The 25,210-nt window shown below is 42.3% G+C and overlaps 1 protein-coding gene across 1 annotated transcript; it reads right to left on the reverse strand.

The window, feature by feature from the left end:
* Positions 1–255: 255 nt before the first annotated feature.
* Positions 256–21,924, reverse strand: bcl9l (bcl9 like). The gene is given in 10 exon segments (XM_088428330.1): positions 256–2,381; positions 3,071–3,325; positions 3,430–5,791; positions 5,949–6,033; positions 6,128–6,302; positions 6,838–6,960; positions 9,252–9,525; positions 9,527–9,642; positions 10,750–10,843; positions 21,558–21,924. Coding segments are annotated over 8 exon segments (4,455 nt in total). The 5' UTR covers positions 9,566–9,642; positions 10,750–10,843; positions 21,558–21,924; the 3' UTR covers positions 256–1,239.
* Between the last annotated feature and the right edge of the window lie 3,286 nt (positions 21,925–25,210).

Raw genomic sequence — 25,210 nt, forward strand, 5'->3', positions numbered from 1 at the left:
TCGATTCCTTTGTATGTTAAGCACATGTGAAGAAATTGACAATAAACTTGACTTTGACTTTAAACGCTCTGTTTTATTCCTATTAGTAGCTATGCATTAATTAGATCACTTAAACGCTTGTCTTCTCTTTCAAATTGTTGTTTTTTTTTTTAATTTATTTATGCAACTTGTGTATCAGATGCCACGGATGGATGGACATGCGTTTCAAACGGCTCATTCTTTAGATGTTTGCCACAAGAGTCCTCACACCAAAAGTTATTAAGGCTTTCATTTATTTGACTGTAACCTCGTCCCATTGTCTGTGTTTTATCAAACAGCAACCTCCGTCGCAAGTAAAATCCACCACAGAAATTCTCACGCTTCCATTTCTTTTGGACTTCTATCAAAACACAGATATACAGAATGAGAGTGCAAACAATCACAAATTGCATCTTATATACAGCAGGTATATATTATTTCATATATATATATATATATATATATATATCTATACCTATATATAGATATAGATATATATTCCTTTGCACAACAGTTTTGGTAGCTGGAGGAAAAAAATGGAAAAACATAGAAATTTTAGGCACTCCTTAACTGCCATGTGATTCTGGACAAACAAGCACATCTCAGAAATATACATACTTTACAGTTTCTTTGTATTTGCTTTTTTTTTTTTAAGAAAAGCTCTTCAGATTTTTATTATCGAACCATTTGACAGTGCTCTTAAATATGTCAATGTATAATTCAGTAGCAATCCATCACGGGGAACCTTGTTACTGATGTTTGTAATCCCGCCCAAAAAAAAAGACAAGCAAAAATGTTTAAAAAAAAATGTGCTAAATTTGTTCTCGTCATTTTGAAAAGGGATTCCAAAAGAAAAACTGATTTGTTATGTAATTGTTTATCAAAGCCCCTATTCCACTGAGGGGTAAACGCTGGCCACAAAGTAGCGGCTCTTGCTATCTTCTCAGGTTCATTCAAGGTCACCAGAGGGGGCCAAACTCAGATCTTGTTGCAAGGAAATGTTGACAGTTGAATGTATGGTGACCTTTTGGCCTCCTCTGAGGACCTTGAACCAACAGAAGATTAAAAGAGCCACGCAATTTGCAGATATTTACCGGTGTTACCCCACTCAACAGAATATGGGCTTTACGTGACCCAGAAAAAAAAAACCAGACAAAACCAGGCAGTGGTGCTGGTTTCCCATATTTAAATGTTGAGAGACCACAGGCCACGTCGCGTGGATCAAAAAGGCATGTTGGCCATACCGCCAGGCCCGTAACCGATGGAGCTGTCCAGGGACATCCCCCGCTGTCTGAGGGACTGAGGTCCCATCATTCCAGTCTGTGCGTGGGACGGGGCCATCAAAGGACCCTGAGGGGACATTAAAGCACCCTGGGGGCCAAAGGGGTCAACCGGGATGGGCATGTTGCGCTGCTTGGCCTGCATCATCATCATGTTCTGCCGCGCCATCAAATTGTGCTGGTGCTGCTGAGGTGACATCATTCCCGGGTAGGGCCCGGAGGGATGGTGGAGAAGGTTGTTGGCCATCATGGCTTGCTGTTGCTGAGGAACCGCGCCTGTCCTTCCCAACATGTGTCCCGGGGGGCACATGGGCCCCATCGCTCCCCGGGCGTCCCCCTGTAGGGCGGCCACGTTTTGGCCCAGACCGCCGTGCCCCTGGTGAGGCGGCATCTGCTGCTCGGCCATCATGTTCTGTAAATTGGCCAAGTGGGGGTTGGACGACGAGATGTGCGGAGGACCGGAGGAAGACAAGTGTTTGAGGAGATGCTGTTGGGAGCCGGGCCCCCGGTTCGGATTCTGGTGCGGTTCGCTCTTGGGGAAATACTGCAGAGTGCTGCTGGGTTTATCGGAGGGAATGATGCGCGACAGGTCGAACTCGGGAATCCCGGAGTGCGTCGGTCGTATGACCTCGCTCAGATCCGGGCCGTCGCCCATGGGAAGAGGCGGAAAGGACTCGGAGTGGTGAGCGTGGCGATGGTGGGGGTCTTTCCCAAGCAGGTGCAGCTGCTGATGTGGGAGAACGTCCTCGCCGGAGTGAGAAAAGTTCTGCGACATCCTGCCGACGGGCGAGCGTATCCGGGCCTGGGACGGCGGCTGCATGCGGGGGAAAGCCGCCATCTGGTTTTGAGACATGGGCGAAACATGGCAAGGACCGAGGTCATCGCTTCCTCCCGCCATCATGGCGGAACTCATAAGAGGAAGGCCCATCGGGTTCGGGGAAGACAGCACAGGTTCCGAGGCATCGTGGGACAGTTGCTGCTGACCTTGGCTGGGGATTCCCACGGGGCTTTGAGAATCACTCTGGGCGCCCATGGAGCTCTGGGACACCAAATTCTGGGACATCTGCGGGTTCCCAATGTTCCCTGTTGGAGTATCAAAACCAGTATGTTAGGATGAGACTGTAAATTAGGCCATCCGGATTCTGAACAAATCTCTCACGCGCTAATCTGCCTCATCAGCAGTCACTTTACCGCACGCCCACCTGCACCTTACAAATCCTGCACAGTGCAGGGAAGCTGCTAAATACGTATTTTGCACCTCATATGTATACAGTTTTTTCCACTCAATCTACTCTATAACATGCTTAGAATGTTAATCTATTCTAGTTCATTATTAACGCCCTTATTGCTCTATTACTGTTTTTGCTGTTGTTGTTTTATTGCCTACTTTATTATTTGCTCGATTGTGGAATGTAGCCTGCTCGGGGAAGTGAACAGAATAATTTTATTGTGTAGTATTACTATGTATATGACGAAAAAATTAAATCTTGAATACCCTACTGAAAATTCAACTAAATAATTGGGTATTCATCTTAAAATTGAAAATCCCTATCAAATAAAACACATAATATATTTAAAACTTCAATTTTTAGACAACATTTCTTAATAGGTAAATCAAAGATGTGCATAGCAGCGGACTATTCTATTCTTTGGAAACAGAAATTTGACTTATGGACAACAACAACAACCGTTCAAACTCATATAAATAAAGTTTAGTTACCGTTCAAGTTTGAAAAGTCACACCTAAATAAAAATATAAGATGCGTTAATACCTCCAATGCTGACACCGGGCAGAAGAGGTCGGTCAGGCAGCATCTCGTCGTCAGAAGTTGCTATTGTCTTGATTGCGTCGTGGTAAAGGGGGGTGGAACTGGGCAACGCGTATTTGGACATCTGAGACATGATCAGCGACAAAGGATTCTGTGTTTTCGGAACATCGGGCGAAGTTGCAAATGTCATACTGGGATTCATGGAGCCCGGTTGGCTACTCGGGGTGGAGTTGGAACTTCTGGGGGGCATTGATCGCCCTGCAAACACAACAAAAAGTATTAAAGTGAATGTTAGCGAAAGCATCAGAAAAAAAGTAACGCCAATCAGTGCGTTGTGAAAAATGTCATCATTTTGAATGTACCCGTCTCAGAATGACTCCCTCCGTTGCCCGGTGCTCTCACGCCAGTCGGACCGCCTGGACTTGAAGGATCGGTTTTGGGAGATATCCACGCAGGGGAGCCCATAGCCATGGCTGGGGACTTGAGTCGTCCAGGTGAGATGGATGGGGAGTGCAAGTCATGGTTCGAAGACCCCATAATCTGGGGCGATTTCATGGAAGAAGAGCAAGGCGTCCCTGCGCCGGAAGCGGGGGGAAGAGGCTGATGTGGGCCTGCGGGGGTGATAATGGAGGGCGATTTCTGGCCTGGAGCAGATGGAGAGGGAAGATGAGCCGATGACGGCTCTCTGTGAAGGGATGGCGAATTGAGCTGGTGAGGATGCTGGACCGTAGGGGCGCTAAGTGGGTGAACATTGACTGACAGGTCGGGTGGATGGCGAGGACCGGGACCCACGCCTCTGATATCTCCAGTCATCGGGATATGACTGAGCCGCGAAGTACCGCCCATGGGATGACGGCCCTCCTGCTCAGGCCCAAACATCTCTGGACCGGGCTGGTGAGGATATGCCCCTTCGCTCGGTCCGCCGGAGAAAGGGCCTCGCGCCGGAAAACGGAATGGTCCGTCAGGTCCTGAGACCATTCCCAAATTTCTTCTCTCATTTTGCGCCGCTCGAATTCTTGCCATCTCCCCGGGGCTGAAGAACTCACTAAAAGGTCCCGCTCTTCCTGGGGCCCTTTTGAGCTTTTGTGACAGAGTCATATGCTGCTGCGGAATATTCATCTGTGGGTTCATGTTGATTGAAAGGTTGCTCCCCAGAGGAGAGTCTATTAAATCTCTGATCTGGGGCCCTCCTCCCGGGGAGCACATCATATCCCGCGACCCATGAAAGTCCATAGCATCCCCTTGATTGGATGGCAGGCCCCTGACCATACCCATGTCGGAGAAGTGCGGGCCCCCAGGATTTTCCATCATTCTTGATCCCATATTAGCCTGTTGCTGTTGTGCGATGATCCGGTCAAGTTCAAACCTAGGAAGCCCCTGCATCTGCCGCTTCTCCGAAATGCGAAATAACTCCTCTCGAGTTAACAGATGCTCCGGGTCATCCTGCAAGTGTTGAGGGGGGTAGCAACCGTGGAACGGAGCACCGCCGTCCATGTTGTTGGGCATATTATCGAGCCAAATCCCTGGTCTTGTGGGCCTTTGGGGTCCTAGGCCGTCGACAGATAACATGCCCCCTGGACTTCCGGGAAACCCTGCTCCACCAGGTGGCCCTCTCTGCACATGTCCTGGAAACCTTGGACGCCCAGGTCCTTCCTGGTGCATGCCAGTCATCCGTACACTTCCGGGCATAGCGCCCCCCATCATATTTCCAGCAGTCCACTGTTGATCTCCAGGCTTGCTGTGGTATGGGGGAGGAGGTCCCCTGATCATCATGGGACCTCCATGCAAGCCCATTTCAGTCATCATCCTAAAGTGCTGCGGATTTTGCATTTCCTGTTGCCTCCTTTTCTCCTGGTAGTACTCTTCTTGGAGTTTCCGCCACGCAATTTGCTCTTGAGTCAGTCCCTCCGGTCCAAGTAAGGGGCCCATGTCAATGCCGGGTGACGATAGCTGATGATGAGGGTGCTGCGCTAGATTTTGCTGAGGGTTCATTTCAGGGCTGTGAGTGGCAGCGCCGAGCGATTGCGTCTGAGACATGATGGACTGCAGCGGTTCTTCAAATTTCTTCATGGCTCCCAGAGAGGCCAACGCCGAAAGCGCCATGCTACCGCTACTGCAATCTCCAGTGTTTGTACCGTTATCGCCGTCCTCAAGAACGCCGCCTCGATCGCTACTGCCGCTGTTAATGCCGGCGGAAGCGTTATTTGGAAGGTTACTGTTGGAGCCCCCCGTGTCGCCATGGGGGTCCCCTCTCTCTCCGGTACGTAATAATAACCTCTCAATGTCTCTCAGAGTCTGCAAAGAACGCTCCCTGTGCTCCAGCTGCTCCTTGGAAAGACCGGCTGCGTTCCCAGCGCCGCTTCTCTGTCCCGCGTCGCTCTGTAAATGCGCGGACAGAATGGAAGGACTCCCTGATGGAGAGAGACTAGCATTGGGAAGACCCTCGACGTGAACGGTTCCTGAGACAGGGCCTAAAGGGGTGCCTCTGCCATCTCCCTCTGGCCTATGGGAGTGAACGGAGTTACTAATGGGGAGGCCACCGTGTCTGCTCCGAGGGGAATCGCCGTCAGAGTGGCCCCCCGATGTCGGCGTTCCCACCGCCAACGAGGAGACGCCGCCTCCTGCCGAGCTGGGCCGCGGGGTTCCACTTTTGGATTTCGGGGTGCCCGCGGGCGGAGAGGTGCTGGGGTTCATCTTCTCGGCGATCCTTGACAGTGCGGCGCCCTGCGTCAAACCAAAATAGATGGTATTTAACGGAACACGTTTCTTCATGTACACGGTTCTTCATTTACATTACCAGTTGCATTTGCAACTTTTTGTCAATCAGTGCATGTGATAGTGAAAGTATATGAGTAGATTGATTAATTTGTCATTGGCTGACCTGGTCCAACTTTGTTCGTGGAACATTTTGCTGGTGAAACTGAAGAATGGAATCCATCTTTCCTTTCATTACAGCCTCTGCAGCACTGTTGAGGCAAAAAAGAAAGGATCGTGGCATACAGTCTCCATTTACATTTTATTACGTTAAAGCATAATATACATTTGTGAACGCTGGATTACCTGTTGGCCATGCTGGTTGTGAAGACATACAACAACTGCTGCGAAGACTGTGGTGCAGGAGGTCCTGGTTTCAGTCCAGGTCCTGGCCCACAAGCTATAACCGGCTCGGACGCGGCGGCCCCTGCAGGCGGATGCTCAGGTAGCCCCTGCCTGGGTCCTGGCAGCACTCGCTCTCCTAAAACAAACAAACAAACAAAAAAGAAAAACATTTCAAAGAATTACACTCATCCTGCAAAGTTCACCGGCTCTGTTGTAGCTACAGCAACACTAATAAAGCCACCTGTAAACTCATGGGGGGTTCTGTGAAGGTTCACCAATGTTCCCAGTTTTCTCCATTTGTGATTAATGGCCCTTAGCGTAGTTCCCTCGAGTCCCAAAACCTTGGAAATTAGCTAGTAACCGATTCCAGACATTTTGTTTCTCATGTTCTTGAATCTCCTTGGATTTTTGGCATCTTTGGCATGTTTCGTTTGAGCTTTTGTAGCCAACTATGATGTTCGAAAGGTACTATGTGAGGAATTTCTCCGTTCTAATAATCTGGTCGTGTTCAAGACTCGGGTGTGGCCAGCGCAACTGAACATAAGTTATTAAAAAGTGTATGTGCTTTGTGAGACATTTAAATCAAGCTGATGACCCCAAACTGAAAAAAAATCAAAACAAAAAAATCAAATCGAAAGCTGTAGAAGAAACACGCGTGAGTTCTGACTCACGTTGAGCCGTCGAGCGTGGCTTGTCTTCGTCATCCTCAGTGTCGGGTCCAGAGCACCACTCGTCGCCACTGTATGGCTGCTTCTTCTCCAGGACGCAACGACGCTTACTGCGTGTGACACCCTCTTTAACGCACATACAGAAATAAAATGGTGAGAATATTGTCCTCTCTTTAAAGCGGGGATTCTAATACCTTTTGGGTCCAAAATTTTTTGCAAAGATCCCCCATTGTCATCACACCAAATAAAAATGAATGACAAAGTGTCGCTGAATGCTCAAGAGATGAAAAAGGTTTTTTTTTTTAGGAGGAACAATGTCAGTCATAAGTTTTGAGGGGTTGAAAAGTTATGAGAAAAAAAGACAAGAACAAAGATTTATTTTGTCTAGTTAAAAAGTGGTCGCGTCATATTTTGTTGGTGTAAAAAGATGCCATGTAACAAAGTTTTATTTTTTCCAAGATAAATGTGTAATATTATACAGTATCAAAGTGAATTTAACAGGGAATGAAACTCATATTTCACCAAGTTTCGTTTCAAAATGGCCATTTTATTTTTGTACTATTATTTTTCTAGAAAACATGCCTTTCTATTTCTTCAGAGAACAAAATACGAGACATGCATGCATTTTCAAAACGTAGTTTTTCAGTTTTATTAGGCAACTGTTACCAACTCTATCGTCGTGTGACAGTTAAAATTCTAATAGTAATAAAAATAAAGGCAGTTTCAATGTGAAACAATTGAACTGACTTCATATTAGTTGATTTGAAATGAAAACATTCCACTTTTCAAAACGTAGTTTTTCAGTTTGATTAGGCAACTGTTACCAACTCTATCGTTGTGTGACAGTTAAAATTCTAATAGTAATAAAAATAAAGGCCGTTTCAATGTGAAACAATTGAACTGACTTCATATTCGTTGATTTGAAATGAAAACATTCCACTTTAGTACAGGCAGTACAGGATTAATACTCTCGATAGACAGCAGAGGGAGCTCCAACCAATTAAACGCCAGTGATGGCTTATTTTCCTGCCAATGTTATGTTGCCAAGGGCTACAAGATTCTTTTCACAATAAAGTCAGTGGTTGAGCCAATTTGTTTGCCTTGGTCACTGGCCTAGTCCTGCTTTTTGCAGCGCAGATGAAGGCAGGCTTGACCTTCATTTAAATTCAACGCTCGTTGATTCGGCTACAAAATCAAGGACAGTGGGACAAAAAGTGAAAGAAAACTAGATTTTTTTTTGTTTATCAAAGACATTCTGCTTGTAAACGTCACATGGTCAAACCTTGAATCTAGGTGAGCCATGATTGGTTGATAGCAGAGCCTTTAAAACATGCCTGCGGTGCTCAGGAAGAAGAATCCATAAGGTTAAGAAAAAAAAAATGCATCCAAACATGTTTTTGGTTTTGCTGGCTGTATTAAAGAAATCTTGTAAATGCTCGGGGAGACAATTTGCCGAGACAACACGCACGCAGCCGTACTTGACTCCAAAGAAAATGGTGCAATTTTCTTAGTTAGATTCTGATGAACGCAAGTCAGTCTCAAAATTTTCCAGTCAATACCGACAAAAGGTTTTTACCTCTGTCAATACTGACTGGAAAATTATGACATCTGTCATATCTAACCAAGAAAATGCTGCACGTTGAATGAGAGAGAACAGTTGTAATTTGCAAGCCAGTACAGCTACGTGCATGCTGTCTCAACAAATAGGGTCCCCGAGCTATTCTAACCACACTTTAACAAAGCAATTGAGAAAAAACATAATATTTGGATGCGTTTGTTGACAAAATATATATATGTCCTCCTGAGCTCCTCAGGAACACTTCAAGAAACTGTGAAGTCATCATGAGGCAAAATGGCCTCTAATGAAATGGATTATTGCTGATTAATGCATATTCCATAAAGCCAATATTAACCACAATGCCGTATTTAGACGAGTGGGCGTGCACGGAACTTATTATTGCAAAAACATTTAAGATTTGGATTTCCCCTTTAAATCTAAAGGATGATGATATTTGAAGCATTTTACTGTTGGACTTGGGAGACGCATGTGAGCCCAGAAACAAGTACACTAAACAGTAATCTTTTTCAACGAGGGGAACTGAAACCAGCTTGTGCCCTTGTGAGCGAGGACACCCGACGCGTTTTCATGTGAAACACGTCATCGGCGCTATCAGAAGCCTTGGGGGAGTGGAGGGAGGAAATTCTGGCGCTATGCTGAAAGGTCGGGGCATTTTCTGCGCTATTACGTCCACTTCCTGTCATGGAGGAGGTGAAGAAGGCGCGTCATGAGTTTTTTGCTTGATTAAAAGCGATAACAGGGCAAAAGTTGGTGAACTTTTGCGTTTTTTTTTTTCTTCCGGAATTTTAAACGGTTCCCAAGCGTCTAACTAAGACAAATTTTGCAAAATCTGTCTTACCTGCTTTGGCATCAGCCTCCAGGGTTTTAGCAGCGGCTTGCCGCGGTTCCCCGGCGTCCAAAGAGATGCTCCTCTCCCGCTTGCTTTTGGTTTTGAGCATTCCTCCGACGCTGCTCGGCGATTGGCCGGCGGCCTTGGGCGCGGGGTTGCTCTTGTTGACGCCGTGGCCGCCGGCGCCGAGGCGGCTCTTGGGGCCCGGGTGGCCGGCGGCTCCCTGCTGCTGTTGAGCCTGCAGGTTAACGGCGGCCATTTGAGCTCGTCCGTCACCGGTGACCTTGTTTGCCATGATAGGCCGGTTTATTGTCCGTGCGCATTTGATTGGCAGCTGAGCGAGGCTGAGGAGCGGCGTGGAAAAGACGTCGGCCAGAGCTCACATTTCGATCAGGCGACACTAGGGGAGAAACAGTCATTATTTTAGACCGCGGTCCTTTATTAACTTTTTCACAGATTGACTTTGAACCTTTATGAAGCGTGCAGGTAATGTTTTTAGTTGGATTTTATCATTCTTAGATACATATCAAACTAATGAATTTATAAACTATGGGGCGAAAACTAATAATTATTGCAATTATCCATTAGCTGTTGGTGATTTTGTCAATTAATCAATGAGTCGGACTTAAAAAAAAAAAAAAAACATGTTATGATCACTTTATTATTTCTCGAAATGACAAACACATTTTTTCCAATTACTGGTTTGGCAATGTCGGTAAACTAGGCTAAATCACTGATAATTGTTTTCCATAGTAAAAGCAGATGCTTTTTAATATCTTATTTTAACGATACAATCAGAATCAGTCTGCTTTCATAAGGGAATAAATCCGAAAATATTTACTGTCATGAGGCTAAAATGGATCAATTTGGACAATTTTAGGTCTGTAAAGGAATAATGGACCAAAAACTAGTAACATGATTATCGATTAGTTGTCAAATAATCAAATATTGCACCTCTAATGTACTGCAATAAATCTTTCTTCATATAATCACGTTAGTGTTGTGGTGCCATGCAGATTTCCTTTGAATGCTGTTCAACTAAACGCACAACTTATACAATTAAAAACGTTTTTTTTTCACATGCTGCAAATCACATCACATGTGCTCGAGGACCAATCACAGCTGTGTGTGTTGTGAAAGATATTACTTGTACACTGAAAAAAGTATAGCTGGAATATTACTTCATACTGCTGAAAGGAGCTAAATAAATTCCGTATCCCTTTAAATTAGCCAACAATGTTTACGTGAGTGTAGAAAACCTTTCTTTTTTTATTTAAACCACACTTGCATTTGCGAAATCATACGAAACTTTGGAGCACCTGTCGTTAAAAAGTCAGCGTGGAAAAATAATGGGAGCAAAATCCTCCCATATAGCAAGTAATTTGCGACATGTAAATAGTGAACGGCAATATAGCGAGGGACCAAAGTACTGCAGATTTAAAAAAAAAAAAAAAACAGACTTGACAAAAAGCATCAAATCAGTTAAAAAAAAATACATATATCCAACCTGTCAATTATTGTGAACACACTCAGGTTGCGGATGAGGCCCGACATCGCCATTGCTACTCCCTCGTTTCACGCTTCAGTGGACACATTCAGACCTGGACACAGGGAGAAAGCGGCAACGTGAGTCATCTCAACAATCATTACTGTGCTTCTCGGCTTCGGTGTCAACATGGACGCCGCCATGGAGGCAGACAAGAACAGTGATAAGAGAGCAAAGGCCTCACGCAGTCACCGCGGAACGTCGTTACTAGTGAGCCGGCCGACTGTTGTGTTTGGGGGGGGGTTGTAACTCGCCTCCGTCCGAGTAGCCCAGCAGCATTCTGGGTCCACAAAATCTTCAGCGCACATTCCACAACGCTTTGTGTAGCGATACCTGACTCACACGCCTCAGAAAACAAGCATGCCTGACTCATTACGTGTATTGCTTCGAGCCTATTTGAACACATGACCCGCAGGAGGCATAACGGAATGATTTTTATTTGCCCGTGTCAGGATACGGTAAACCCTTTGCGAAATCACCAACAGGAAACCCCCATTGATAACGGGGAATACATTCCACATCTGAAAAGAGTGAAAATGACATTTAGAGACGAGAGACCAAAATCTTCAGATGCGAAGGAGCGGTAGGTTTAGCCCGGGTTGTTAGTGGAAGTTACCTCAGATCACGGCTCAGTTTCCTCATTTTTAGGTTTGACTCCGATATCGAATATCTGTCTGATATCAGACAAAGAAACAGTATCGGACGAAATTAAGAATTACAGAGATTAATATTAAAATGTCAGGTATTAGCGCGCTCCAAATTGTGGCGCCTGGACCTAGCATGCAGCGACAACAACCTACACAACCGCAAATCTCATGTTTGAGGTTTAAATGTATGTAAAATGTTTGAAATAAACACTTTACTCATACTTACTGTTTCTATTGTTCCTTCTGATGTTTTTGATTATTGTTTCTTCTAATGTTGCATACTGCAAAATTATAGGGAAAGCTGAGTATCGATACCAAGTATCAAGCCAAGTCGATACTCATGATGGCAGCCGATACTAGTGTTAACTGCTCTCATAGGTCCCAAACTAGAAATTACAAATTAGCACAATGGAAATTTACTGACAAACGCTATATTGGAATAGATTATTTTTATTCATAATCCACTTTGTTTTTTGGTAGGAGATTTTCCATATCAAAAGTAAAACACTATTATTGGTACCCAGACTGGTAAATTGGCCTGAATAAAAAGTATTATAAAACATCCCAAAAATAAATCAATCAATACAAATCGCGTTATTCATTGTTGATCGATATGGGATAGGATCTGGGTTGCATTATCAGTACGGCATCAACGATCAATAAAATATCTCATGTTCAGTCTCCCCGTGCTGTCCGGTACTAAATACCCCCAAAACAATACGGCCATTAGTCATTAACTAACCAACTAAAGTCAAGAAGGGCCCGGGACACGCCTTGTACACAGGGGCCAAGACCTCATCACTTATTAACCTAAGCGGGGGCTGGTCCCATGTCGCCCCTGTTGACAAATGTGACTCACTGGCTTTGTGCATCACATTGCCGGGGGAGGGGGGGCAGAATAATCACAAGGCGGGCGGCCGACCTTCAAATAGACGACCGAGACGAGATAGGGCCTATCTAGAAGCGAATGCCGACCCGGGGTGAGAGCAGCCAGACGCTCACTTCAAGGAGAGTCTGTGCAAGGCTGACACCCTCAGCGAGATGAGATGAGATGAGATGAGATGAGGGATGTTTCATAGATTCCTTTTTGGTTGTCATTTCACTTTCAAGGAGTTTTTCTCAACTTTTAGGGAACAAATGACATTTTTTGGGACAGACGAGAAAGGCTGTCCCCTCGCTTTGTGAAACTCAAGCTTACTCACCGCTGTAATGAATAAAATACCAGTAGATGGCGATGTTGCACCGCGCTGGATAAGAAATCAGCACAGCTTTCGAGTAGAAGATAAAGATTGGGATATAGGAGTTCAATTAGGTCAGTGGTTTGATTCGTTGGTTCATTGGACCATTTTTTTCCCAGCTCGATACAAGAACAATCAAATTGAATCTAAGAAAAATTAAACGATTATAATATTGTTGAGCAGCTCTAAATTGGAACCGTGTGCTCGATATAAGAATCGAAAGCATGAAGCCTTGATCACGACACCCCGATTAAAAACATCTGGGAGGTGTTATAAATTGTTTAAAATACACCATTGAGGCTCAGTCAACAATGGAACCCTCTATAAAAAAAAAAAAAGTTAATTTCCTCATCCACTGCATATCAGATTTCAATTCACCGACCTGCTTTGGAAATGCACACACACCAGTCGAGCTTGTTATGCAAAGGCAGCCGAGAGTAATCAGATGTAGCAGGTGCATGCACACTTGCGCAAATCTCAGAATTAATATGTGAGAGGAAAAAAAAAAAAAAAGTCATACAATTCTCTTTTGAGAGGTGTAAACAAGCAAGATTTTGGATGAACAGTGAACTCCACCAAGGATTAAGAAATCTCATTTTTTCATTTAAGAAGTGACACAGCAACATTTTTAGCCAGTCATAGCTTGTTGCTAGCTAGCTGACACAGCTCAGTTTTGCAATTCACTGTGTTTTGATGAGGTGCAAAAATGCAAATTTTACCTCACATACCGGAAAAAATATTATTTTGAGCCTTGCTATGTATTAGCAACCAGCATACACACACACACACATATATACTGTGTGTATGTATATATATATATATATATATATATATATATATATATATATATATATATATATACACACACACACACACACACACACACACACACACACAAAGCAATTCGTCGCCCTTCTGTTGCGCTGATGAGTGTGAAAATAAAAAAAATTACAAGTTCAGAAAAAGATCAACTCTCCCTCCTGTACACCATATCTTTAAACTACTGTGACTTCTGAGAAAAGCATCTGGTTTTTTTTATATTCGGGTCATGAGTCATCACCTGATGACAAAGAATAAAAATGAGTACAAGAAACAGCATTTACCATTAAAGGGCATCATGCAAAAACGTTTTGCCAGTAATCGCACACTATTTTGCTTATACAACCTAAAGGTAAAGATAAATTTACCATTTTATTAAAAACACAACAAATGTTCTGCCTATAATACATATTTATATACAGATATATTACATATATATATATATATATATATATATATATATATATATATATATATATATATAAACATTTATATATGAATGTAATAATATAAAATATAATGAATACAGTATATAAAAAAAATATACAACTCATATTTCTGTGACCAAAAGACCTTATTTCATTCATTGTATATTTTCTTAAATTCATCGGCTATTTAATTGGTTATCAAAATTTTTTTCAGTCGAATATTGAAATTTACTTTGGGCTGAAAAAAAACAAGCCTTATTGGTGGGGCCCTAGCATAGATGGGGACTCGCGGCTCAAACTCGTGAGGGATTCAAATCTCTCCCTATTCTTTCGCTAAAGACTCGAGACTTGACTCAGAATGATCTTTTGGACCTCGTGAACGTGGCGAGTCTCTACGGTGTGGCCATGCGGAAGTATACAAAATATTTACTGAAATACGAGTCGCGATTCATAATGTTACTCAATTTGACAGAAAAAGTACTGATCCAAGTCAAACAAAATTGACTGGGGGGGGGGGGGGGGGGGGGGTAAAATACTTGCATAAAGATCTGCTTGAGTACTGTGAGCGATAAACAACTGAGTGTTAAAGTCTGGCTTATATTTTAGTTGTGACATAGGAAAAAAAATTTTCCGCACTATAAGGCGCACCGGATTATAGGGCGCACCCTCAATTCATGACATATTTTCAAACTTTTTCAATCACAATATAGTAATACTCAAAGTAATAGCAATAATAACTCAAATGATAACTCTAAACTCTCAATAGCATAATAAGTCAATGTCAATATGAGCAACCTTGTTCAACTGTAAACATACAAAAGAAACAGGTAAATCTCAATCCCAATCTCAATATTGATACATATATAAGGCGCACCTGATTATAAGGTGCACCATCAGCTATTTAAAAAAATTAAGGCACCTGATTATAAGGCACACCATCAACTTTTTAAAAAGATTAACACTTTTAGGTGCGCCTTATAGTGCGGAAAATTCGGTACTGTGAAAATCCTCACATTTTAAAGTAAATTCCATTAAAAAAAAATCATTCTTGATATTTTTAGTGGACTCGTGGTCCGAAAATTGGAACCAAAGGACTAGACTTGGAATCGTGGGTCAAAGACTGGTCTTGGCTTTAGAGAAATGTGCCCAACGCTGGGCCCTTAGGTTGCATCAGCAAGCCACTATATTTAGAAGACGCTGATATTATTACGAGATGGGAGACTGTCTGGAACAGTGATGCCCCAGTGAACGGAAACGAATAAACACGCTTGCTGATGAATGACACAGAAGCGCATTCATCGACAGCGGAGGCCTTTCATTTTTTTTCCTCCGAAGGATTAGCCCATTACCAAATATGGGGGCTCCGCAGGAAAAATAAGTAAGAGGCCAAAACAACATGCGTGACCCTTGACGGAATGAAAACCCAGTGTTTTTCTTCCCCCTCGGTGGAAACTTTTGAGCCTCGTTTAATCTGTGTGATTAATCGTTGCGGTGATGTCATGTGACAAGTTCAAGAAAAAAACACCAGGGGAAATAATTTGCAGCCACAAAAGATAATACATGTTGGACTAATGTTTTTTAAACAAAAGAAGTTAACGGCAACTGTTCCTGTCCGCTAAATGATTTTTCCGGTGATTGACATGCTGGCTCTGCAAGTCTGCGGAGTTTTCTTGCTTTGAAAGATACCATCCAGTGCCAACTTGAAAATTTCAAGGGGGAGGGAGCTATTATGACAAAAACTGAAAAATATTACTTAACCCTTGGGGCATGATGTTAAAATTTATGGAAATTCCTTTGATTTTTGTATGAAATCATAAAGAATCAATGGGGGAAAAAAACATCAGGGAGATGAAATTTCCAGAAGATGATTAAAACGTCAAATTTCAAAATGCAACAATTTTGATATTTCTATGTGATTGCAGCAGGTCGTGCGAGATCTTGTGTACAAAGATAATAACTGTCCAAATTTTGGACCATATAAAACAATTGTATTTACAAGAGAGAGGGAGCTATTATGACAAAAACTGAAAAATATAACTTAACCCTTGGGGCATGATGTTAAAATTTATGGAAATTCCTTTGATTTTTGTATGAAATCATAAAGAATCAATGGGGGAAAAAAAAAACATCAGGGAGATGAAATTTCCAGAAGATGATTAAAAAATGATTGATGATTCAAAATGCAACAATTTTGATATTTCTATGTGATTGCAGCAAGTCGTGCGAGATCTTGTGTACAAAGATAATCATTGTCGAAATTTTGGACCATATAAAACCATTGTATTTCCAATTTTTGAGATGCATTTTAATAGGATTTATGACATTGATTTTCTTGCGATTTTTGCAACATTCCGTTGAGCGGCGCTCAAACTATCTCAGCAGACAAAAAATTCTTTGTTGACTTGTGTTTTACCTCAAGCCATTAGGTGGCGATGTCTTAAAGTGTCATCATCTCGTCAGACTACAGACCATACCAGTTTTCATTTTTTTTTGTTGGTGTTAATAAATGTAACCTTCAGATGTGAGGATAAAACTGATACCACTGAAAAATTTGAGTGGTTGAAGGAAAAAAAATAAATAAATAACTTTAATGATTACGCCTTTAAAAGCATTTAGAAAATGTGGGAAAAAAATGCTATCTATGGGCATAGTTTGCAAAGTGTGTGCGCAAGGGTTAAATGCAGTGAATCTTGACTTCTTTTTATTCGGATAAATGATTAATTCAAGCATGAGTGTTGTTGTGTAACATTTAAGCTTGCGTGGAATTAATGTGAAAGGCAAGTTGCGACCCGCCGGCGGCATTTATGCGCTGGCTCATTTAACGCTCGTGCTTTGACTCGCCCCCGCGCTTTGACTCGCCCCCGCGTTAGCCGTTAACGATAACGCCGTAACGGGCGAGGACGTCACAGGTTTGCAACATCGAACCGACGCCGGCCTATCGCGAGCCCTCGACCTGCCGGTTGGCCCCCGCGTGTGGCGTTGCCGCGGAAACACGTTTACTTAGCCGTTGTTTGCCCGCGGCCGCGCGGCGCACTTTACCCCCGACCGGCACAGGATGGCGACTGCGCGGACGATAGACGCGGGTCGAGTAATTCGCCGAGGACGGAACCGATAAGGCGGAACCCTGTGTCATCGGGAGATGTTTGTGCTTGACGACCTCGAATAACCTCTCGAAAAATATTCTCTGACACATAAGGCAGGAAGCGGCAAAACACACAGAGTGTAACAAACACATGTAAAGAGAAGGGGGGTCGTGTGAACAAATGTTTTGGGACGCACCTCTAGGCCAATGAATGAATTATTGCGTGAGTGCTAGAAAAGAAGCTACGAAGTCTCAAATTTTAGAATTTTTTCGATTTGGGGTCCTTTAGTGAGATACAATGAGATGACTGCGCAACGTTTCTAATCAATCAAATCACGGTAGGAATTGTAAACGTCTTTTTCTGGAAGGTACTGAGCAAATCTGAAGTAAAAATGATACTCCTGATTTTTTTTAGTATTAAAAACTACCATTGTGCCTGTTCATCCCTGCATGTTGAACACTTGATTCTTGAAGGCTCTAATCTTTTTGTCGAGTACAAAACGACCTTGGAAATATGTGAAATTCAAGCCTATTGCAGTTTCATTCTGCAGCAGTCGCACTTTTGCCGACTTGGATTTTTCTTCCATTCAAATTGAGAACAAACATCTTTCTCATCTCTTCCTCATATTTATTTGATCAAATTTATGTCTTGTGACTTGTGTAAAATTCCGTAAAATCTTAACATAACTTCAACATCAAACAAAATGTGTATTTTAAGGTTAAAATAGGAATATAGTCAAATTAGCAGCATTCTTAGGGGCAGTGCGTCAAAATTTCACAAATCCAGATTGAACAAACCAAGAGTTTTATTTGTACTTTCTACAAATTAATTATGGGTTGGTTGCTAGTTTGGTCATGTCAAGCAGTTTTCAAAAGTAACAGCAGATGTGTGCTACAAAAGGAGACTTATAAGAATATATCAAAACTATGAATCGCTTATGAAAATAGTCGCCCGTGAATTTGATCAGTGATAAGTATGCAATTTCTCAACACCAATTATTATTTTGATGCTACCGCGTGACATTTTGGCACACAAAACCAGCAAATAGGTGAGTTTTTTTTCTTACGCAATACGTGAGGCGAGATTTTCTCAAGAAACGCCGGTGTGTTTTTCCTTGTCACGTGTGGGGTCACCCACATTTACAAAACGGGTTAAGATGTTTAAACTCGTTATACGTGTAGCAGGCTACAGCCGAGCCTCTGTTCCAAAACGAGGAAGTAGCGGTTGATTTTCGCACTGCGGGTCAACGGTCACATCCTTTGCAAGGCATGCTTTGGAGGCCTGCCAATTAGAGCAAAGGAATGTCTGAAAAAAAAAAAAAATGCAGCCTCATCATCACCAGAGAGGGCAGAGAAAATAAACCTCTCTCTCTGCTTCACAGACAGTCATAAAAACATTTTTTTTTTGTAATTGCATTCAGTGCGAACGGCTCCAACTCCCACAGCTAGTTAATTTGATGATCGAACAGCCGGCGTTTTGCCTCCGCAGCTGGCAAATTTCATTTCTGTTTGGCGAACCGCATCGCGTGACACCGGAGAGCGGACGGTCACGCCGCAGTGTCGGCGCAACACCAGGAACGGTGAGAAGGACGCGGGGACGGCGCTAACAACGGCGGGTAGCCAATTAGCATTAGCCCACGTGCTAACATACCTGCCGGTGTCACCTGAGGCCAGTTAGGGAACCGCGCCGGTTGCTGACACACAAGTGCATGACTACAATAAACATTTGTTTTAGTTTGGGATGTCGAAATGTTTTCCGGAGGGCCACGTACCGAAAATTTGATGGCGTTCGTTTGTGTTTATAAAACCAATTCGATATACGACAGTTTAAGATACACTATGCAATTAAAACATGTTTCGAGAAGAAAAAGTCCTCTTAGTCTCAGCTCATTTGTATTCATGCAACACCCAAAATTGTATTTCGTGCAACAATTTCATTTTTGACAATCAAACAGTTTGCAGACTGATTAACAGCAAATTGTTGACAAGTAAAAACTTTCTGCAGTCCTCCGAGAAAGTGTTTTTCATTGACTCTAATCAAAATAAGACATTTGCAAACATTCTTTTTTTTTGCATATTTTTTGACATGCTCACGGAAGAAACCCTAAACTGATTCATAATTGATTGTTGGTGCATTTTCTGCACTGCAGATATAAAATAATTTCTTTTTTTTTTAATGCTGGGCTTAAAATACAAATTTTTCTTGAAGTCAATCCAAAGGGAAAGTGGGTATTTTTGCCACGATCGCCATATTGGATCATATTTGAAACATGGTGACTGTGCACATTCAGTAAAGCAACGACCCCCTACCTCCTGCCATCTGCAGATGGAATTTCATTTCATCATAAATGAACCGACTGTATGTGACCACTTTTTCCTTCCAAAATCAATTGCAGACAGAAGACACAAGAGGTTGTGTGCCCTTCCTGCCACCCGTATGATCTGAATTGTGCTCTTTATGTGCGGCAAGGTCAAATCTACTAATGATCAAATATATGACACTTAAAAGCGAGGCTTGATTTTAACTGCTTTAGATATCGGTGACTGGTATTGGCAGCTTCACCACAGTAGCAAAAAGGTGGCCACGGCAAACCTTGGGGACATTTTTGCCATTGCTCTTGGCTACTGAATCGGTGGATGAGATACGACTAGGCCACACGAGATCCTCCATAAAAGTCAAGCGACAGCAAATAAAACGGTAGTATCTTGATCGCTCTAAATGGCTGATAGCAGACATGAGATACCTTCAGAACAATACCGCAGGAGATACGCCACAAAAGCAAAGCAATGGCAAATAAAATTAAAAGATTAACAGTGACAATTGATCATTGTGATTGGCTGCTCGATTGTGAATGAGTGCATGAGAGAACTTTACCAAAGAAAAGTAGAGCGACGGCAAATAAAACGGTATTAACGAGTGAATAAAGCTCAGGGGAGAAAAAATATAAATCACTGGTGAGAATTGATCACCGACTGTCTTTTAGCTAGTGAATCGGTGCAATAGAACGAGACCGTATGAGGTACTACGCAAAAGTAAAACAATGTAAAAAAAATGGCAGTATCTCGTAAATAAAGGTAAAAGGTTTTAGTCGTGACAATTTAACACACATTGGCTGTTAGCTAGTGTGAGATGAAAGCAAAATAAAATGGTATTTTCAAGTAAATAAAGCTCAGGAAAAAAAATACTACTGACAATTGATCAATCTGATTGAGTGTTTGCAAGGAATTAGTGCATGAGATAGAAGTAAAGCCAAAGAAAATTGTATTATCTAGTAAATAAAGTTCAGGACGAAAAAACAAAGCAACAGCAAATAAAACAGCAGGAGTAAATAAAGCTGATAAAATAATAGATAATAGGATCAATGTTAGCGAGTGAATCAGTGCATGAGAGCAGCAAACCGCATGAGATACCTTTGGGAAACATCGGTTGAGGTGTTGTGTCACCCTGGTCACCCCAGTGAAATTTTTCTGGCTACACCCCTGCTCCACGAGTGTCAGATCCAGTAAAAAAAAAAAAAACACCATATTGCCCTGATACCTATTGGTAATTGCCCACCCCAATCATATTTCTAACCATATCCATTTTGAACCGAAACAGCGATTTGCGGTTCCATTATGTCATCCTGATGATTTCTATAATTGCAAAACGATAATGCAGGTAATAAGCAGTAGATTTAGTCAGCTAAATCCCAACTAAAGGCCACGTACCAAACGCTCTAGCCGCAACTGAGCTGTGCAAGACAATTCGGATCAAGTTGCAAACTCTGTTAGTGCGCTAAATATAGCTTAGCCCGGGACATGGGAGCTACAACGCGCAGTTCTGTGCGTGTGTGTACTTAAAGCCGTAGCAGCAGCGTTATGGCAACCATACGTGCAACAGGCTGCTTGCTGGCTTGTTGTCACGGTCGACGAACCACGCACGCACGCACACGCGTGGCCGGGAAAGACGAGCTCAGAACCGGACTGGCAAACACCCCACGCCGGTTCTTACTCGCCACGCTGCGTGGAATATTTTGTAGTAATCCGAGGAAAAGTGATAATAAAATGTGATGTAGCGTTGAAATGTCACAAGATGTCTACGAGCGGAGGTAACGTCGCAAGTGGTACCGGCTGTGCGTGGAAGCGTCAGCCGCCTGTCACCCCACACGACTCGGCGTTGCTTCAGCGCCGCTTCCGCTATCTCCCTAATTAGCTAGCCCGCGGGCTAACAAGAAGCAGTAGTGACGGAGCGTGATGGCTTTATGTCATCCGTCGGGCTAGGGCTAAGATCGGCGGAATAGCTCTTCCGTTGCCCGAGGGGGGCGCGTGGGTCTTTTCTTTTCCCCAGCGACGCTGGCCGGTGACATGGAAGCTCGCTCCGGCGAAGCTGGATGCGTCAGATGCTAACAGCTAGCATGCTAATTGACGTCTGCCCTCGCTAACTTTTTTTTTTTTTTAAACCAGCGCTAAACATTTAATTGAAAATAAGCACAAACAAGAGCAAAGTTTTTTTGCTTAAGCGAGACAGCGGCGTGGGTGAAATAGTTATAGGTAAAAACATGCGGCGTTACACTACCCCATCTGGCTGCCGTGTGACACCCGAGGAGGAGGAGGCCGACGTCAGGGGCCGACATTCCCCGAGGGTGGAAGCCGCCGACAGCGCTCGCTGAGCCGGCTCGCGTCGCAGCCACGGCCGCTTCCCCGCTGGCTGGAGTAGAGCGCGGGAGGGGGGTGGTGAGAAGCGGGGGAAAAAACGCGAGGGAGTCTCGCCCAACGCGGCTAACGAAACGCGGAGCGGCACGTCTCGCTGGAAGTTTTCGCTGAAATCCGGAGACGCGTCGGCTCGCCGAGGTTTAAGACTCGAAGGCAAGACGAGTCGCCATTGACGGGCTTGACAATCACGAGAGTGTCCACACGGGCATCCGTAAAGTCACTGACGAAGTGTCACTGCGTGGACTTCCCACAGTGACACTCTCTGGACACTTCATTAGGTACACCCGCACTGTCCAAAAGAAATAAATAAATCGGATTTTCCGATCTTTATAGGACCAAAACCCGTGTTGAAGAATCTCACGGCACAACACGAAAAAAAATAAAAAATAAACCAAAAAGATGTAAATATTCTGAGAAAAAAATCCAGTTAATTAATTCTAAAAAGTTTTTAAAAAGTGTTTGTTTTCAGTCGAAGATGAAGCTATTATTCTGTTGAATGCGTGGCAACAGGTGGATACACAGGTTAATTGTAACTTCCGCCATCTAGTGGAAGAGTATTTAATTGTTCCCCCTGTCATACGTCACTGGTTTGAAAACGTGAAAAATTACGTTAGTAAAAATGTATTTTGCACAAATTTATTTCTGTATTTCGTCAGTGTAATAAAGTTTTCCGGATCCCTAATCAACTCGACGTTATTTATATTGCACTTTAAAACGATCATTGCTGCGTACGTGTTGAAATTGGTCATGCAATAAGATACGCCGCGAAAACAAAGTTAAATTTAAACAAATCGATCATATCTTACATGTATTTCTTTATCATTTTTAATTCATTTTTGCCCTGTGTAGTAAAGTTTTCTGAATTTCTAATCAACTCAACTTTATACAGCACTGCGTACATGTTGCGAAATCACCGATCAAACCAATAAACAATGTTAAAAAAAAACACTCTCATTCTTAAATTATAGATAATTGTTTAAGAAGAAATGTCATTAAATTATATGCCCTCGACACATTACTGCAGCGTTCAAGCACCCTCAAATTGAATCTTGGCGTATATTTAAAAAATATACATATAATTTGAGTATTTTTAATGTATGCCCTTTTTAAACAAGCTTGGGATGTATATTAGCATAAAGTTTGTCAGAATGTAACATCCTTAATCGCACAAATATATGCTGTCTTAATTTAAATATATTTTAATTAACCAATTTCAGGGGGGACGCGTTTCAATTGATGAAAGAAAACTTACAGGATATTCAATAATGTAAATGCCATTTTGGGTGGATTAATCTAAGAGGAAATAACAGTTGCAATAAGGATGTTCACTTTTGATGGACACTCTCAGACGAGTAGTCATTTAACAATGTGTTTATTATTATTATCATTGAGGTTCTGGAAGGCTGTGCCGCATCATGCTGAGAGTTAAATGTGGCAAAATATGCAAACCGAAATATCAGAAGCAGCTGTTGCTGTGATGCGGCGCAGTCGCACACGAGGAAACACAATTGCAAGCATATTGTCAAATAAATACAGAAATGGCTTCAATTGTAGTTCGCCCTCGAGATTGTGCAAACAAACCAAGCGTGAGAAAATGGAAGATTTAGACTAAAATAATATAAGCACTGAAAGAGTAGTAGTTTTACTTTTTACTGTTTTACTGCTCTGAAACATATAAAGTGTTGTGTTAAAACAGCAGTGCCTTGAGATACGAGTGACCTGACGTGAGAGTTTCATGCTCCTGCCAGATGAAGATTCATGTCAAATTAAATATAAATAAACAAAACAAAAAAACACACGTGCATTCAAAACGAGCAAATCATCAACTGGTTTGCTACATAATGCTAACATAAAATAGCAATCTCCACTGGCATACAGGTTAACAATTAGCATGCATTTATGCGGTGGTGCGATTACATCTAAAAAAAACAAAAAAACAACATCCTAACACAAGTGGTGGGGCAACACATGTTGACAGACAATATTAATAATCACAAATAATTTGTTATTCTCTTCAAAGAGCGGCTAATATTACTGCCTTACTGAGAATCCCAGAGAGGAGTCAAAGGTGTTTTGATCTTATATTGCCACTGGGGGGGCCAAGGCAAACCTGAATTAAGAGACTATACATCAGGTTCAGCCATGTTTTGGGGGTGACTGGGACAGATTACTTGCATTACTTTCGGTTCAACTACCTAACGTGCTTGACTAAACCCGATTGTCTGTCTACATGTGTTGCTCCACCGCTTGTGTTCTTAAAAAAAAAAAAAGAAAAAGATTTGCTGAGAAGGTAATGGCAGCACCACAAATATGCATGCTAATAGTTAGCCAGCTGGATGGATGAATGGATAGATAGATATAGATAGATAGATAGATAGATAGATAGATAGATAGATAGATAGATAGATAGATAGATGGATCTAACAGCCTGTTAATACTCGATCTTGATAGATAGATAGATAGATAGATAGATAGATAGATAGATAGATAGATCTAACAGCCTGTTAATACTCGATCTTGATAGATAGACAGATAGATAGATAGATAAATAGATAGATAGATAGATAGATAGATAGATAGATAGATAGATAGATAGATAGATAGATAGATAGATAGATAGATAGATAGATCTAACAGCCTGTTAATACTCGATCTTGATAAATAGATAGATAGATAGATAGATAGATAGATAGATAGATAGATAGATAGATAGATAGATAGATAGATAGATACATAGATAGATAGATAGATAGATAGATAGATAGATAGATAGATAGATAGATAGATAGATAGATAGATAGATAGATAGATAGATAGATAGATAGATAGATAGATAGATAGAAATTGTTGTGCGGCATTATGTCAGGAGGATGAAGATGGCCTACAGGTAGATTTGTTTGTCATCATAAACATGTCATCCACTTTATGCACGTCCATCATTTTTCCTGCCGCTATGCAGCAAGCGCCAATTAGAGTCGTGGAATGAGAGGAGGATGGGGCGAGGCTATTTCTTCTTTTTTTTGGGCGGGGGGGGGGGGGGGTGAAGAAAATGAAAAGAGCGATGGAAGGTCAGGAGAATGCACGGCAGCAGAGGATGAGAGAGTGAAGTCGTGTTGTCATGGAAACTGGCACGGATGTGAGGAGACAAACAAGAGTGTCAGCGGGGCGCACTGCAGGAAATAAACGACGAGGTGCGCCCGCTTGGATGACAAAAGTATCTGGACACTTTGCCAATCCTTAACCGGCCATATGGCGATTTTATTTTATTTTTTTAATAGCTGGAGTCTTTGCCAACTTTTTTTTATTATTATTGGTTTGACATTTAGTTTATTGAATTTGTGACACAGATTTCTTAGCTTTGTTTTGCGCATTTTAGTTGTTTTTGTTTTAGTATGTGTTCTATTTTTTTTTTAATCATATAGAGTATTTGTTGATGGCACGATTAAAAAACAAAAATAAGCCCACGGAGTATTGTAATAAACTACAATTCCCAGTTATTGTTTGACTTTACAGCTT

Source organism: Hippichthys cyanospilos, chromosome 11 (genome assembly GCF_059441005.1).
Source record: "Hippichthys cyanospilos isolate Australia breed blue-spotted pipefish chromosome 11, RoL_Hcya_1.0, whole genome shotgun sequence".
NCBI classification, from domain to species: Eukaryota; Metazoa; Chordata; class Actinopteri; order Syngnathiformes; family Syngnathidae; genus Hippichthys; species Hippichthys cyanospilos.